At 37.1% G+C, this 18,278-nt stretch overlaps 1 protein-coding gene across 13 annotated transcripts in view; it reads left to right on the top strand.

The window, feature by feature from the left end:
- The window catches only part of LOC111139754 (caprin family member 2), a 48,105-nt gene extending 31,012 nt beyond the window's left edge, over positions 1-17,093 (top strand). For 5 of the 13 annotated variants that reach the window (XM_022492110.1, XM_022492118.1, XM_022492120.1 and 2 more), the window contains 9 exons: positions 323-404; positions 1,624-1,679; positions 4,685-4,789; positions 6,856-7,002; positions 10,071-10,239; positions 11,618-11,800; positions 12,517-12,617; positions 14,776-14,839; positions 16,170-17,093. In XM_022492110.1, coding sequence (XP_022347818.1) covers positions 323-404; positions 1,624-1,679; positions 4,685-4,789; positions 6,856-7,002; positions 10,071-10,239; positions 11,618-11,800; positions 12,517-12,617; positions 14,776-14,839; positions 16,170-16,738 — 1,476 coding nt within the window. In that variant the 3' untranslated portion in view covers positions 16,739-17,093. Of the gene's footprint in view, positions 1-322; positions 405-1,623; positions 1,680-4,684; positions 4,790-6,855; positions 7,003-10,070; positions 10,240-11,617; positions 11,801-12,516; positions 12,618-14,775; positions 14,840-16,125 lie in introns of all 13 variants that reach the window. The other 8 variants (XM_022492112.1, XM_022492111.1, XM_022492117.1 and 5 more) reach the window with 8 other exon arrangements.
- Positions 17,094-18,278: the final 1,185 nt, after the last annotated feature.

Raw genomic sequence — 18,278 nt, 5'->3', positions numbered from 1 at the left:
ATTTTGTGATAGTTACTAGCTAGATTCTTTATAGCTAATAGCTATGGATGACATCATGAATAATTTAATGGTATTAGCTTTTTTTTTTTTTTTTTAATTTATTTGGCAGACAGAGGTCACAAGCAGGCAGAGAGAGAGAGAGAAGAGGAAGCAGGCTCCCAGCTAAGCAGAGAGCCCGATTCGGGGCTCGATCCCAAGACCCTGGGATCATGACCCGAGCTGAAGGCAGAGGCTTTAACCCACTGAGCCACCCAGGCGCCCCTTGGTATTAGCTTTTAAATGAATAATTGTTTCTAGTTATGCTTTAAAATCTTGTCTTTAGGAATCTATTCTGGATTTTGACAAACCTTCAAGTGCAATTCCATCGTCACAGCCGCCTTCAACTACTCCAGGTAGCCCCGTAGGTATGTACTCATCCTTAATACTCAGAATAAACATGCATAGGTTTAATAGTTGTTTTCTTTTACAAATAATTTTATAAGTGTTAGACTATGTCTGTTTGCTAATTTATTCTAAGTGTATCTATATGTCATCAGTTATGTAAGGGTAAATTACCATTAAGACATTAGTATACTCATCTGGTCTGTTTACATTTCATTTTATTTATTTATTTTTTAGAATACTTTTTTTTTTTTTTTTAAAGATGTATTTATTTGTAAGAGAGAGAGAACATGAACAGGGGGGAGAGGCAGGCAGAGGGGGAAGCAGGCTTCCTGCTGATCAAGGAGCCTGATGCGGGACTTGATTCCAGGACTCTGGAACCCAGGTGTCCCTCTGTTTGCATTTTAGGGAAAGTCTCCAGATGTTTGAATGGAGATGTGCAATGGTTGTTTTTGCAATATATGTTTTTTTGAAGTGACTAGAGTCCTTTCCACTCTGTAAATCTAGTGCGGAAACTTTTCAGTTCTTATTATGAGTGAAATTACCTCGCATTTGGTACACTGATTAACACAATAACTAATGATGCAGCTTAGAATTGAATCTGATCTGTTGTACAAACTTTAGACTTCTTGCTCTACACTCATTTATCTCAGGGGAGGAATGAGGTAATTAAAGCCATAGTCCAGTTTGTAGTGAGGAGCAGACACCAACTAGAAGATTGGTATAGTAATTCATGGGTGAAGTAAGGAGAGTAGAGAGTAATTAACAAAAGTGATGGACATTAACAAGAAGAAACTAAACCAGAACGGTATAATTAAAAATTATATTAGTATACATGATCAAAGAGAAAAAATTCTGGAAAGACCTATGACTCAGCTAAGACTTATTTTGAAACTTGGAACTTGACTGTAAGTAATTGATTACTATTCATGATAGCTCAGATTTTATCTTCCAGATTACTATTACTAGTTATTTTTTAGAGTAATAGTTCTTTTGGGAGACTTGGAATGCTGCTTTTGCCCCTCTAACCTTAAAGCATCATTATATATTATAGAAGGAACTAGTATTCTGTTTATCACTGATCCTCTGACTTTTTAAAGCTCTAGTAGAAGATTCATGGTGAATTTGGGATCTAGTTCTTCCATCAGTGCTTTTTTGGTAAAGTGATAACTTTAGTTTCCACTCAGTTGATTGCATAAACTTTTCTTCTCAGTTGTTTACTGTTGATTTCACTCTTCGCAGCATCTACAGAACAAAATCTATCCAGTCAAAGTGATTTTCTTCAAGAGCCGTTACAGGTAACTTCTCTAAAGTAATCTTTTTTGGCTATTCAGGGAAGAAACTCTTGGTTGGGTAAGAATGATTAGACTTGCTGATTTCTTTCTTTTTTTTTTTTTTTAGATTTTTTATTTATTTATTCGACAGACAGAGATCACAAGTAGGCAGAGAGGCAGGCAGAGAGGGAAGGGGAAGCAGGCTCCCTGCTGAGCAGAGAGCCCGATGCGGGGCTCGATCCCAGCACCCTGGGATCATGACCTGAGCTGAAGGCAGAGGCTTTAACCCACTGAGCCACCCAGGCGCCCCTAGACTTACTGATTTCTAATATACTTTACTAAATTATTGAAAATAATGTTCTAGGGTCATCTAGTTTTTTAGATTAAGTACAACTAGTCCTCGAAAAGTTACCTAACGACCATGGGGAAGAAGATATCTGTTAGAAAAGAAAAGGCTAGCTGATTCTAGTAAGGAAAAAGCAAGTCTGAAGAATATAGAGGTTCTTTGTTTGGGAATCTTTCTTTGCCGTTGAGCTCCCTAAGTCACTTGGTATAGCAGCTTGTAAAGGGTCTAAAGAAAGTTACTCATTTTGATTAACCCATGGTTAGCTAATCTCCCACCTCCCTCCATACATACGAGTTAACCTGAGGGACCAGATCTTTGAGATCCCTGATGCCACATTGCATTTCCATCATTAGTAAGTTTGAGGTTTGCTGCTTTTCTGTTTATTACTTAAAAAAAGAAAGAAAGAAAGAAAGAAAACAAAACAAACTTCTCATGATCCGTCTGAAAACCTTATTGCAATTTTCTTAACAGTAACAGCTCTGACAGGTTAAATATTTTGACCAGATGGCTCAACGGTTGTTGCCTTCCTGTCCAAAAACTTCTGAGTAAATACCATTTGTTTACAGTGGTTTATATTTAGTTTGATAAGGTGTGGCTCAGCTTTCAAAATGCATTTGTTGGGGCGCCTGGATGGCTAAGTGGGTTGAGCCTCTGACTTCAGCTCAGGTCATGATCTCAGGATCCTGGGATCGAGTCCCGCATCGGGCTCTCTGCTTGGCGGGGAGCCTGCTTTCTCTCTCTCTCTGACTGCCTATCTACCTACTTGTGATCTCTCTCTGTCAAATAAATAAATAAAATCTTAAAAAAATGCATTTGTTGAGTTGGGTCCCTCACCCCACTGATTGCTTTAAATGTTCCATTTTATCTTGTTTTAGCTGTTAGGTTCTACACGAGGCTTTCATTTGACAAGTTAAATTTTTTTGAAAAGCCACTGGTCTTGTTCAGCAGTTCTCAGGGGCAGGTCTCTGGGTGGCTGCATCAGAAGCCCTTGATCACTTCTGTTTCGAGATATCACCTTAGACCTGTCAGATCAGAATTTCCAGGGGTGTTATCTAGTCATCTGTATTGGTAATAGGCTTCCTAGGTGAATCTGCACATCCATTTTTTTGGGAACCACTGGTCTCCAGCTCACGTTTACTCACTAATACCTAAAACTACCTTCAGCTGGTCTGCTTAACAATAATTTGTAAGCAAGAACTACCATAACTTCTGAATAATACTGATGTGAAGAATGTGTCTCTATTTTGTTGTTAAGTAAATCTTTTAACTAAAATTGAACAGCTTAAGTATCAAGTGCCTTGAGTTGCCTTAACAACTCTCTCGGGCAAGAGAGGGTTATGTCCCCACAACAGCCAGGCCCAATTCTTGTTACTTTAATGAGAGGGCCAGAAGAAAGACCTAATTTTAGAAACACTATAGCCTCATAATAATTCTGATATTTTGGTCAGATCTAAATTATTCCTATTTAGGTATATAAAGTGTTCCAAAGGATTTAAAAATGATTTTTCTTAAGACCTTTTTAAAGTTGGTCTCCATTTCCTTCCCAGGAAGTGGCTTTTCTGGTGACCACCTCTAGAAGGTCACTGATACGTAACTGCTCCAGATATTTGATAGCCATTCATTAGTTTCCAGTGTACCCATTATGTTACTTGGGCTTCGGAGAGTCACATCTCAAAGCATTTAGATAAAAGGAGTAGATTCATTGATACTTCAGACTATGCAATTGCTAGATTTTTATAGATCTCTCTGTGTTATGTTCTAATATCTTTGTGCCACAGAATTCTTTTCTAGCCACTTCAGTTTTTTTTTTTTTTAAGATTTTTATTTATTTATTTGACAGACAGAGATCATAAGTAGGCAGAGAGGAAGGCAGAGAGAAAGGAGGAAGTAGGCTCCCTCCTGAGCAGAGAGCCCGATATGGGGCTCGATCCCAGGACCCTGGGATCATGACCTAGCCAAAGGCAGAGGCTTTAACCCACTGAGCCAACCAGGCGCCCCTCACTTCAGGTTTTTATTGGTGATAGTTGTCAAAACCTTAGTTCTGCTGTGCTCTCAATTTTTGTTTTATAAATATTAGCTTTAATTTTTGTTTCATAAATATTATTAGCTTTAATTTTTTGTTAGAATTTTGATGCCACTGTGATTTATGTATCCTTTCTATTTGTACTTCTACATATCTCTTTAAGACATTGGGAGCACTGAGTGAAAGCATAGTTAGTAAGATCCCTGGCAGAGCTGTGCCTGGAGTGTTGCATGTACGCTGAGCTGTTTCTGATGAACTGCTGTTGAGTACCAGATGGAAAATCTGGCCCAGGTTTCCAGGGCCAAGAATCTTGACCAGTGAGGATGGGATTAGTTGTGTAGCTTTGGTGACCAGCCCTGGAAAGGCAATTTAGCTAATTTCTTGGGTTTAACTCTTAGCTCTAACAGTTAATTTTTGTGTGATCTTGGGTAAATTACCTAACCTTTCTTTGCCTCTTCCTTTTTGTCAATAAAATAGGGATAGTTGTTTCGACCTCACAGGGTTATTGTTAGGATGTATGTTAGTATGTATAAAGTGTTTGGTATAGTATTTGGCACTAGTGAGTGCTTGGTAAGAGTAACAGGAAGCCTAAGGCCCAAGAAGTAAGAAGTGAACAAAACATGTGTTTTATAATGTCTTACTATATTTTCCTGTGTCTAGGCTGCTGCTTCTTCAGTTACTTGTAGCTCAAATGCTTGCTTGGTTGCTACCGATCAGGCTTCTTCGGGATCTGAAACAGAATTTATGACCTCAGAGACTCCTGAGGTAATAAGAGACCAATTATTTAATTTCTTTTTCTGTCTTAAAGAATAGCAAAACCAGCTTACCTTATGCATTGCAAGCACAGTCAGTTGAATGATTTAACATTTATACTTTACTCATGTATTGCTTTCTGTAGATATTGTGGTTTTGGAGCTTATACAGGTAACATTGTTGTGACTTTGCCATATAAATAGACTTAATAGTGATTGCCTTATCAGATAAAAAAATATGTCTGAATTGCTGATGTCAAAAAAGGTGAAAAGTTCTAGGTAGGATAAGTTCAAGTTTCTCACTGTATTTATATTGAAGGAATCCTTAGTGGAAAAATCTACTGTAACTGAAGGCTCAGTAAGTTTCTAGTGTTAGTGTTAGCACTGCCTCAGTTGGAAAGAGTTATATTCTCTTTTTGGGTAATTTTCTCAAGAGCATTTTGACAGTACAGTTGACCCTTCAACAACATGGGTTTGGACTGCGCAAGTCCATTTATAACATGGTGTGTGGTTTTGTTTTTTGTTTTTTTTAATGAATACAGTATAGTATTAGAAATGTATTTTCCTTATGATTTTCTTTTTTTAAAGTTTTTAATTCCAATTAGTTAACATGCAGTGTACAGTTTAGTAATTCAGCACTTCCTTAAATCACCTGGTACTTATCACAGTAAGTGCCCTCCTAAATACCCATCACTCACTCAACCCATCTCCCCACTCCCTCCCGTCTGGTGACCATCAGTTTGTTCTCTACGATTAACAGTCTGTTTATGGTTTATTGCTCTTTTTTTCCTCCAACCTTGCCCATTTGTTTTGTTTCTTAAATTCCACATGTGAATGAAATCACATGGCATTTGTCTTCTCTGGTCAACTTATTTTGCTTGGCATTACACTCTCTAGCTACATCCATGTTGTTGGAAATAGCAAGATTTCATTCCGTTTTTATGGCTGAATAGTATTTCATTGTGTGTGTGTGTACGTACACATAACTACATAACACATTTTCTTTACCCATTCATCAATTGATGGGCCTTATGATTTTCTTGATATTTTTCTCTAGGTTACCTTATTGTAAGAACACAGTATATAATACATACAACTTACAAAATAAGTATTAATAGACTTTTTATGTTACTGGTAAGGCTGCCTGTCACTGTAGGCTACTAAGAGTTAAGTTTTTGGGGAGTCAAAAGTTCTATGCAGATTTGACTGTGGTAGGGGGGTGGTCAGCACTCCCAACATCTATATCAAGTTTGTGCTTTTAATTCTAAAGTGATAGTTTTTGCTAAGTTTGAACAAAACCTTGAAGTAGATACAGCAAGACCATGATTTTTTGGATTAATTTAGCAACTCTTAGGTTTTACTATTTTTGGTTAACCATTACACAAGAGAATGTGCTCATTATAGAATATAAGAAAATACAGATACACATTAAGTTTTATGGTGCAGACTTGGTCTAAATTAAAATTACTTGGTTCCTCATGTTAAGAGGAAAGTGTGACCAAGTGAGTCACAGCTCTCTGCTTCATAATCTGATTGGGATTGGTTTTTGGTAATCTTTTTAAGCCTGTGGATTTGTAATCTGTTATATCAAGGACTTGCTTATTACTATAGGCAAGGATTATTTAAGTTAGATCAGGTTTGGTTTTCTTTTTTAGGCAGCTGACTTAGAGATCCAGGAACAAGACTTGAAAATCAAGAAAAATTAACACTGACTAAGCAACTAACCTAAGATTTTTCTTAATTCTTCTATAGATTTGAAATAATATTCGATTCTTAGTTGGAAAATACCATTTTAGGGTTTGGAAAGGACTAAGTAGTCATAAAAAGTTGAGCACCTCATTTGTTAGACTGATTAATAGTAAGACTCATTCACCTAGTCAGCAAGCTGTGGAAAGCAAATGCTAGTGTGCATCCTCAGCAGTTGGGATTTGAAATTGTAAGCAAAGCTATTCTTCTGCATTCCTGTGTCCAAATGTCATCCTATAGAACTTGCTGACTTATGCCAGTCTGGGGTTTAGTGTAAGTTAACTGCTTGTTATGTGGCAGGTGATTGGCTGATGCTGCATTTCTTCTCCCTAGGCAGCAGTGCCCCCAAGCAAGCAACCGTCTTCACTAGCTTCTCCAAATCCTCCCATGTCAAAGGGCTCTGAACAGGGCTTCCAGTCACCTCCAGCAAGTAGTAGTTCAGTAACCATTAACACAGCGCCCTTTCAAGCCATGCAGACAGTGAGTATGAAATGTGAATGTTGACTGCAGTTCATTATTCCTGTTAAAAAAGGCATTGTTTCTCTTACATCCATTACTGGGTACTCAGTATGTGAAGAACTTGGCCTTTGTATTACTCTTACTTGGGTTGATAATTTACTTTTGTCCAATGCAAATATTATTTGTAGTGGAAGAGTATTAAATCCAAAGCTTTGAGAATTTTTAATGGGTGTTTTATCAGAATATTTTTCCCTCTCAGAAAATGAGTCGTAGGCAAAGCTGAGGATCCATATTAATTAAATGAATTGTGTGGCTGAGAAACATAATTTTTTTCCCTCCCCCTCTCTTTCTTTCTTTCTTTCTTTAAGATTCATTTGAGAGAGAACACAAGTGGAGGGAAGAGGGAGAAACCTAAGCAGACTGAGCATGGAGTCTGACACAGGGCTTGATCTCATGAGCCTGAGATCAGACATGAGTGGAAACCAAGAGTTGGACGCTTTAACTGACCGCGCCACCCAGGCGCCCCGAGAAACATAATTTTCTGTGAACAGCTTAATAATACTAACCATTACTAATAACACACTAGTGGTGTTCCATAGCATCAAACCTGAAATATAGAACACATCCTTGGGTGTTCGGTCATTCCTGAAACTTATGTTGATTTCATCTTGGTCTTCTGCTGGTTTTTAGAGAATTGTTCCAATTTGGTATTCAGAATTACATATTCCTCTACAAATTGTTTAAACCCTTTTTAAAGGTAATAATACAACTGTGTTTATATGTTTATTCTGTGAAACAGAATAGTATAAAACAGCTCTTTAGGGGAAAAAAAATCTTAGCCAATAAGTATCTGATGATACTTTAATGCCCCACTTAGGGTACTTTTGAGGGGTGGAGGGGTGGAGCCAGTGGAGTGGCCATGGAAAGCAGGTACAATTCAGGGAGATAGATTGAAAAATTCAGACACCTGAATTCACTGATCTTATCACTTCCTCCTTGGGCCCTTGGATCTCTGTTTTTGTTTTCCGTCTTACCCTGTCAGTCCACCCTGTACAGTATTGTCACATTTGTTTTACTAACTTTTTCCTTGTTCCTAATTAAAAGCAAACAGTGATGTATTACAGAATGCAGTTGAAAAGTCCTTTGCTTGACACTTAGTAACTTTCGAAGTCTGGTATGACCTTCCAGGCAAGTTTCATGTACTTGCCTTGTATGTTCTTGTCGCAGTACCTTTTTTGCTTATGCCAGTCTGTCTTCTGTACCTGTTTGAATCCTATCCAGTATGAATTGGTTCTCATTTGTTCCTTGATTTGTTCATTCATTTAACAAACAGGTAGTAATGAAATCAGACACGGTTCTTAATCACTGGGATTGGGTTTTAGCAATGAAAACGAGACAGATCTTTGTGCTCAAGAACCTTATATTTCATAGTAGAGAGCTTGAGAGAAAAATATTCATACATATAATACTATCAAGTGCTGTGTGTTATAGGAAAACATGGAGCAGGGTAAGGGGACTAGAGAGTAATGGAAGTGCTATTTTATAGACAATGGCCAGAGTCTGAACAGGTCATTGCCTGCCATATAGTAGAAATTTAGTAGATGGGAGATTTTTTTCATTCATTTTTAATTTTTGAGAAAATAATCTTGCCCTGTGTAGCTTTCATTCTCAGTATGCATTATAAGATACTCTAGCAGTGGAAGATTAATTTTTTATTTGGAAGATTAATTTTTGGATTTTTTTTTTTTTTTTTAAGTTTATTTGACAAAGATCACAAGTAGGCAGAGAGGCAGGCAGAGAGAGAGAGGAAGGGAAGCATGCTCCCCGCTGAGCAGAGAGCCAGATGCGGGGCTTGATCCCAGGACCCTGGGATCATGACCGGAGCTGAAGGCAGAGGCTTTAACCCACTGAGCCACCCAGGTGCCCCAAGGAAGATTAATTTTTGTACTTGAGTTTATATCTATTAGAAACCAAATAGAAGTGTTTTCTTTGCCATATGCATGACATAAAATTCAGTGTTTTACCATTTTAACTGTATAATACAGTGACATTCAGTACAGCCACAGGGTTATACAGCCACTTCCACTATTTCCAAAATGTTTCCATCATCCAAAACAGAAACTGTACTCATTAAGCTGTAACTCTTCATTCCCCACTCTCTCTAGCTCCTGGTAACCTTTTCTACTTTTTGCCTCTATGACTTTCACCTATTCTAAGTACTCATATAGATGGAATCACAGTATTTGTCCTTTTTGTGTCTAACTTGTTTCACTTAACATAATGTTCTCAAGGTTTTACGTGTTGTATCATGGATCAGAATTTCATTCTTTTTTCATGGTTATACTGCCTTTTTTTTTTTTTTTTAAGTAGGCTCCACACACTAGAGCCCAGTATGAGGCTTGAACTTACAACCCTGAGATCAAGACCTGAGCTGAGATAAAGATTTGGATGCTTAACCGACTGAGCCACCCAAGCACCCCTGTACTGCATTTTGATTATCCATTTAGCCATTGATGGACACTTGGATTGTTTCCACCTTTTGCCTGTTATGAATAATATTTTGTGCTTATGTGTAATAAATATCTAAACTTTATAGATTAGAACCAAACTATAGATGTTGAAATCTTAGCATACAAAACCTCAGTCTCTGCTTTTAATTCTTTTGGGTATATGTCAGAAGTGTGATCTCTGGATCACACAGTATTGCTATGCTTAACTTTTGAGGAATCATGATTCTCTTTTCTCAGTTGGTTTCATCATTTTACATTTCCGCCAGTAACACAAGAAGTTCTATTTACACCACATCTTCGCCAATGCTTAGGTTTTCTGTTTGTTTTGTTTTTGGTAACACCCATTTTAATGGGTATGACATGATATCTCATTGTGGTTTTGATTTGTATTTCCCTAATGACTAATGATGTTAAGCATCTTTTCATGTGCTTATGGACCATTTCTCTTTGGAGAAATGTCAGTTCAAGTCCTTTGCTCATCAAATAGAAGTTTTTGAAGGTTGCAGTTTTGTTAGCTGTCAGCCTTAATAATTTTCAATGAAACTTCGCAAATGACTCGGCATACCCTTGTCTTTTAAGGTATTTAATGTTAATGCACCTCTGCCTCCACGGAAAGAACAAGAAATAAAAGAATCCCCTTATTCATCTGGCTACAATCAAAGTTTTACTACAGCAAGTACACAAACACCACCCCAGTGCCAACTGCCAGCTATACATGTAGAACAAACTGTCCTTTCTCAAGAGACTGGTAAGATCTTTGCATAGGATATTTTGAAGACTTAGATGACAGCTAATTGAATGGAAGGCAGCGCAGTACTGATAGTTGAGGGGTTCTTTCTTGACTAGTTAAGCATTATTTCTTCACATGTTCAAGTGTTGGGAAACACTTAAATGCTTTTTCTTCTATTTAGTTAAGTTCACCTCTTAATTTTTACTTTTGTAGAGGTAGCACCTAGTTGGTTGATTTAACTTTGAAGTATGCTTGCATTTTTAAATCTGATTGCTTTGATTGTCATGGACAGTGATGGAGAGGTACATAGGGCACTATATAGCTGCTCTTAGGAAGGCTTTGAAACCGTCCTGTTAAATCTTTTAGTGCAGACCGCTGTTTGGTCTTTCCTCCCTTTGCCCCTCTTAAATAAAGCATTGATCAAGGTGAAGATACAATTTAGTGTACTTATTGCACTGTTTGCTTGGAGATGAAAACCTGTTTTGCTATTTCATGCTAGTCTAATACATGAAAGGATAGGCAACTTTGTAGTTATTTCCTAATTTAATAAACACCTGTAGATTTTTAGTGTTGGTATTTCAGACCCCTTTTGAGTTTTCTAAAACTTAAGCCTGAGCAAATGAATTGGGCATTCTGGGTACTTGGTTAATCTAACAAGAGGTACTAAATGTAAATCCTTGGACCTAGATGCCCATGATCTTGTTCTCTTCTCATATGTACTTCGGTGAAAACATAGGGCAGATGATTTACATAAGGCATACTTGTCACGTGCTTTCTCAGTCACAGTATTAATTAAAATTCATTGTCTTTTACTCCTTGGTCTGGAATATTTAGCCTTTTTTCTCTTGAATTGTGATAGAATATACATAACAAAATTTACCGTTTTAACCCTTTAAGTGTATAGCGCTGTGACAGCCAGATTGTTGTACAGCTGGTGTTGTACACCAACGTTTCTGTAGGCTTTGTCATCTTCCCCAACTGAAACTCTACCCATTTAACACCAACTCTCCAGCGCCTCTCCCTGTAGCCCCCTGGAAACCTCCATTCTACTCTATGAATTGGTCTAGGTGCTTAACCTAGAGTAAGTGCAGTTATACAGTATTAGTCCTTTTGTGACTGGCCTGTTTGACTCAGCATAGTGTCTTCAAGTTCATCCATGTTATAGCACATGTCAGAATTTCCTTCCCTTGTAAGGCCGAATAATACTCTGTTACCTAAGTATATATATATGCATAGCTTCCAGGATCTCTGTAAACATACATATATATATAGTAACTGTAGTTTTTTAAAGGAGAAAATTGTATTGAAGGTTTTGATATACAATGACTTTTACGTATAAAGAATATTAAATCTTTGTTACCATTTAACTCTTGGACTCTAAAACTGTTTCTTTAAGCAGCAAATTATCCTGATGGAACTATTCAAGTAAGCAATGGTAGCCTTGCCTTTTACCCAGCACAGACGAATGTATTTCCCAGACCCTCTCAACCATTTGTCAATAGCCGGGGATCTGTTAGAGGATGTACTCGTGGTGGGAGATTACTAACCAATTCGTATCGGTCCCCTGGTGGTTATAAAGGTATGCTCTGAACAAAATTTCATTATACTGAATTGTTTTGTTTATGTATTTAACTATTTTTACTTTATCTTATTCCTTTTTTAGTTGCCCTCCATATTATGGTAGAGAATTCCCTATTCCTGCAAAATGCAGTATTTCTAATATACCTGTTGTCTGTACAACAGAGGAACTTTTTGTATGAAAAGCAGATTGATCTTGTGACTTACTGAAGTGAAAATTTGAGCATCTTGTTTTTCCAGTGATGAATTTTGGTTTTCATATTTAAGTACTTTCCTTTGTTAATTGACTTGAGTGTTCAAAATATGTCATAACTAGGCAATGCCCACTATCTAGTTGTTTGTCTAACAGAGGATACTGTAGATTCAAACATAAACTTTGAGACTATAATAGTGATAATCTCCTAAGTCTTAGAGGTGGTTCCACGTGTTCTGTCACTGCTTGGTATTAGCAGAAGTGCTCTAGACAGGCCTTAGCTACCCCACTTTCTGAACCCCACGTGTATTCAAGCAGTAGTAAATTTCTACAGTTGGCTTATTTAAAGTCAGTGATATTTTATAAATATGTGTTTTATTGTGGAAGCAATGTCAGAGTTTGCTTAAGGAATAAATCTATGGTATTATAGGATCAGTTTAACTTCTAAAGCAGTATAGAATTAGACTATTTTAAACTTCATTATAATTTTGCCCATAATTTTATTTAAGTTGTTTATTTATTAGGTTTTGATACTTATAGAGGACCACCTTCAATTACCAATGGAAATTATAGCCAGCTACAGTTCCAAGCTAGAGAATATCCTGGAACACCTTATTCCCAAAGGGTAAGAATAGTTGTCGTAGTTGAATAGTTGTACAGCTGTTGATGTTTAGCGGGTGATTGTTTTGTATAAGGCGCTCTTTGTTTTAGAACTACTTGTCAGGACTGTGGAGAGTAGTTGAGTTGGAAGCTTTTCCAGTAGCCCATAGAGCATGAATGACAATTGCCTGTTACACAGAACTTGGAAGGTCTTAAGGACTTTATCACGTTGTTTGTATTAACTCATTTACTCCTCCACCTTACAAGAGAGACTGGGGTTCAGAAACAAGTAACTTGCCTAAGGTCACTCAATAAGCTGGTGGTAGAAAGGAGATGAGAATCCAAGTTTCCTAACTCCAGATCCTGTGAGCTTTACTTCATTGTATTGCTTTCAATTTAACTTTTCTAGGTACCAGGTGTAGGAAAGGCCTTTTTGATATGTTTAATTTTTTTGGTTTATTTTTATTGGAATAACTCAGCAGATCTTCTTTACAACTATAATAAAAGACTGATAATAAAGGGAGATCTTGGGCTCTCCCTGTTATTGGTCATATTGTGATATGACTGTATTGCATCAGGATTTTTAGTTTTGAAGTTTTACAAACCTTTAAGTATGTATTTGGTACTAAACTGAGTTCTGTTGTAATATATAAAGTATTTGAAGAGCTTAAAGTTAGAGGTAAGTAGATGTTTATACGGAGGCAGTATTGAAAGGGGGTTAAGAACACACTTCAAAGAACACAAAAAAATCACCTAAATGACTTGGGTATGATCCCTGATTTCATTCCTTCCTTCGTTGTGTGACCTTGGGTATGGTGCATAAACTTTCTGAGCTCTCTAGTTTTCACCTGTTAGATGAAGACTCATCTGTGAGTTACTCATCTTACTCTAAGCTGTTGTGAGGATTAAGTGAATTAATACATATAAATGCTTAGCACCACAATGCCAGATGTATATCAAGCATGCAAATATTAGTTCTAATAACATGTATGTGAAGGGAATGTGTTGATTAATACAGACTTCAGTAATGGAGCTTTTCTTTTTTTTTTTTTTTATTTCAAATGAGACTAAAGGATTTTTTTTTTTTTAAAGAATTTATTTATTTGTCAGAGAGCACACGCGCACACAAATGGGGGAGCAACAGACAGAGAGAGCAGCAGTCTCCCTGCTGAGCAAGGAGCCTGGTGTGGGACTCAAGCCTAGAACTCAGGGACCATGACCTGAGCTGAAGGCAGACGCTTAACTGACTGAGCCACCCAGGAATCCCATTGGAGCTGTTCTTAACACCAATATTGTAGAATTCTTTCCTGGAGCACCTGGCTGGCTCAGTAGAGTGTGCATGACTTTTTGTCGCAGAATCGTGAGTTCAAGCCCCATGTTAGGTGTAGAGCTTTACATTAAAAATAAATAAATCTATACATAAATTTCTTCCTGAGGAAACACAAGACAGTAATAGTGGTTGCTATGGGGAAGATGAGGAGTTTGGAGTAGGAGACTTAACTATTTATTGTGTACCTTCTTGTTTGATTTTTTTATTGCATGTATTAATCTAATCATACCATTAAATATTCTTTCCATGAATTTTATGGAGGCTGACTTTCACCATATTTGGGAGGCTGCTTGAAATGTTGCCTCCTGAACATTTTTTTTGTGTGTGTGAGGATATTAAATTATTTTTCAGGCAGTAATACATTCATACAATATAATTCTTATTGACTCCTGTATTGAAACTGAACAAAACCCTAACATAGTTCATAATTGTCTTCACAGTTTGATTTATAAATAGGGCAAGATTGAAATAGTCTGTTCTTGCCTTGTTACTTCCTTTTATCTTGAGATAAGGGATAGAAGACCATGCCATATTTTGGAATTTCCCTCATTACTTAGCATTGTATCTTTTACATAGTATTTCCTAGATGCCTTATCATTTTTGCAAATATTAGCATACCTGGTTGGTCAGGTGAATTAACAGATGAAGCAAGTATTGCCATTGTGGCCCTTGCTTTTGTTTGTTTTTCTTGGTGTTTAAAAACAACTGAGCCACTGTGGTTGCTGGGGAAGGCCAGATAAAAGGCTAAGGGGACTTTTGATCTTATAGTTTTACCAGCCAGTAACACTGGGAAATAACTAATTATCATCTTTGATTTTTGGTGCCAAGGTTAAATATTATGTGTTCATTTCAGGATAATTTCCAGCAGTGTTACAAGCGAGGAGGGACATCTGGCGGTCCTCGGACAAATTCAAGAGGTAAGGATAATTAACTGGGTTACCCGAAACATACCTCTAGATCTTTATCTTCTGTGAATTTCTCCCGAAAGTGCATTGTTTCACCATTTATCTTTTAAAGTTTTCATTTTGTGTAAGTGCAGTACTAAAGACCTTTGGGAGATTCTAGACTAGTGGAATGGCTGTGGCAATCAGTTGTCCATTTAATTAAAAGTTGTGTGTGTGCTCCTTTCAGTTTGCCTGACACCGTAGTATATTTCAGCCTTTGGTACATATTCACTATGCATACTTCAGATAGTTTCATGGGATGATTCAGGATAATGGTTCTTGTAGTAATGGGAACTTCTAGATACTCTAATGTCACTACATTGAAGGATAGGAATAAACAAAATTAAGACATCATGACTTGGGCACCTGAATGGCTCAGTTAAGCATCTGCCTTCGGCTCAGGTCAAATTCTGGGGTCCTGGGATTGAGTCCCGCATCAGGCTCCCTATGCAGTGAGGAGTCTGCTTTTCCCTCTGCCTCCCACTCCCCCCAGCTTGTGTGCGTGTGCTCTCTGTCAAATAAATAAAATCTTAAGAAAAAAAAAAAGATACCATGACTTGAAATTTCAACAGCAGGATATTATATTTCTTAAAATGTAACGGTGCTATTAAAAGATTCAGTATAACTGAGAAAATTAAGAACTACTGAAGATTAATTATCACAAGAAAGCAGAATCTTACCCTTTTAAGAAAGTAGTCAATACTCACACTGCCTTGGCCTTCTATCTGAGCTGTGTTTTTGTATGGCACTTAAAGCATTAAAATTTCACGATATCACATTAACTTGGAAATGTGGAACAAACATTCATTGTGGGTCTTAGTACCATAACAAAATATCTTTGGCCAGCTGTTCTAAAAGTTGGTTCTTTTATGTAATCTCAGTTTCCTTGAGTCCTCATACATTAGATATTTGGGAGTGGGTTTGAGGAAAGAAGAATGGAGTGAGAATTCCATAAAAAGGTAAAAAGAATGCTCAAACTTGGGTTTTAGACTTTGGTAATCTTAACTAGTAAGGTAGCTAACATTTTCAGGAGGCTCATTTTCTTAAAAAAAAAAAAAGACTTGAAAAAAATGAGGCTACTAAATAAGATCATCTTATGTCCGTTTTGGCTTTAGAATAGTGTACAAGCGTATTGTTAGAAAAATCTAGAGAAGTATACTGTAGCTATACTTTGTTGCTTTTGTTTTAGAATTTACTATATAAAATGTATCTTTATCTGTGTTTCAGTAGCCGACTAATGTTAAATATTGTGTTCAAAGCTAACTGCTTCATTATGAGAAACTCACTGTTGCTAATAAAACAGCAGGGTGGAGTGATTCTTCTCAGGTGAGCAGCCCAGAAAGAGACAACGAAACCTTTAACAGTGGTGACTCTGGACAAGGAGACTCCCGTAGCATGACCCCTGTGGATGTGCCCGTGACAAATCCAGCAGCCACCATACTGCCAGTACACGTCTATCCCCTGCCTCAGCAGATGCGAGTTGCCTTCTCAGCAGCCAGAACCTCTAATCTCGCCCCTGGAACTCTAGACCAACCTATTGTGTTTGATCTTCTTCTGAACAACTTGGGAGAAACTTTTGATCTTCAGCTTGGTAGATTTAATTGCCCGGTGAATGGCACTTATGTTTTCATTTTTCACATGCTAAAGCTGGCAGTGAATGTGCCACTGTATGTCAACCTCATGAAGAATGAAGAGGTCTTGGTATCTGCCTATGCCAATGATGGTGCTCCAGACCATGAAACTGCTAGCAATCATGCAATTCTGCAGCTCTTCCAGGGAGACCAGATATGGTTACGTTTGCACAGGGGAGCAATTTATGGAAGTAGTTGGAAATACTCTACATTTTCAGGCTACCTTCTTTATCAAGATTGAAAGTCAGTGCAGAATTGACAGTAAAAGGATGGTGTTCTAATTAGTGGGGTTAAAGGAGAAGTAGTCTTTGCCCTTGTGACTGATTGGTTTAGGAAGATGGTTTCATTTCTAGAGGAAGGAGGAGGTCCTTACTTTTTTTGTTTTCCTCCCCAAGGTGAAAAGTTTCAAGCTAAATGACAATTAGCACTAATCTGGCACTTTATAAATTGTGATGTAGCCTCGCTAGTCAAGCTGTGAATGTATATTGTTTGCACTTAATCCTTAACTGTATTAACGTTCAGCTTACTAAACTGACTGCCTCAAGTTCAGGCAAGTTATAATGCCTTGTTGTGCCTCAATAAAAAAGTTACATGCACCTTCAGTGTTCTTATTTGATTAAACATTTAGCTGAGAGGAAAATATTTCATTTTTATTCATCACTGATAACTTTTGAATGGGTATTTATTCATGGGTTCATTCTATTTTAAAATAAGACTATAATAGTTCTTTTTACTTTGATATTATACGTGTCATTCATCAAAAGATTTCCTGTTTCCCATTGGCTTCTACATAACATATTTCTCCTTGAAGCTGGACATGTTACTTGTTAGCTATCTTTAAGTACCTACTAAATGTATAATAATACAAGATACAGTAGGAGATACACAGGTAATACTACTGGTCTGCCATCAGTAAGACTTTCACTTTCTGTGGAGTCTCAATTTGAGGAGGCAGAACGTTCAGTTGTCAGAAAGCGTAAATCTCTGGTCAGGTAATGCGGTGTTTGAGTCCTGATTTTGCTACTTGGTTATTGATCTTGGGCAAGTTATTTTACCTTTGTCTCTATTTTTTCTCTCTCTCTCTCTCTCTCTCTCTCTTTTTGTAATAGACCTTTTCTGCAACTTCATAGGGCAAACGTAAAGTTCAACTAAGAATATACCTGAAAAACTTAACACATGTCTGGCACATAAGCATTTAATAAGTGTTAGGTGATATAACTTTTTTTATTCCAAAAATTTCCAGAATTCTGTGCATGTTTATACTGTCTTATGTAGTATTAGTGTAGCAGGCACTGCCAGAGTTTAGTATTCGTTCTAGACACACATTGTCACACTTCACAGTTTGCTTATGTATCTCATGAATAAGAACTTACATAACTTACTATTAAACTGGAAAAAAACTATACTAACATTTAACACCATGAGAGTTAAATGTGGCTTAAGAGTTTAACTGATGAGCCCATGCCCAGCTCAAGAAATATTAACTATAATAATTTAACGCTGACTCCCTGAGAGTATTTAAAACCACAGGGTAAGAGGTGTTAATAACTTTAAAAACAAGATCAAAACAACTTTCTGCCTTAGCAAGTTGGTTGCAGTAAACAGAGCCCTTCTCCAACCCTTCCCTATATTCAGAATACTGCAATCAAAATGCTTACTTTAAAAAACTAATTTATAAAAATGCTTTATATACCAAATTCCCCCTGAAGTTTTCTTCTTTCACTTTCAATTTTTTAGTCTCTCCCCCAACAATTATGAGCTTCAGTTTTTGCCTATATAAT

This window comes from Enhydra lutris, unplaced genomic scaffold, assembly GCF_002288905.1.
Source record: "Enhydra lutris kenyoni isolate GAN:26980312 unplaced genomic scaffold, ASM228890v2 scaffoldscaffold116, whole genome shotgun sequence".
Classification (NCBI taxonomy): Eukaryota; Metazoa; Chordata; class Mammalia; order Carnivora; family Mustelidae; genus Enhydra; species Enhydra lutris.
This window is presented reverse-complemented; position numbering and strand designations above follow the sequence as displayed.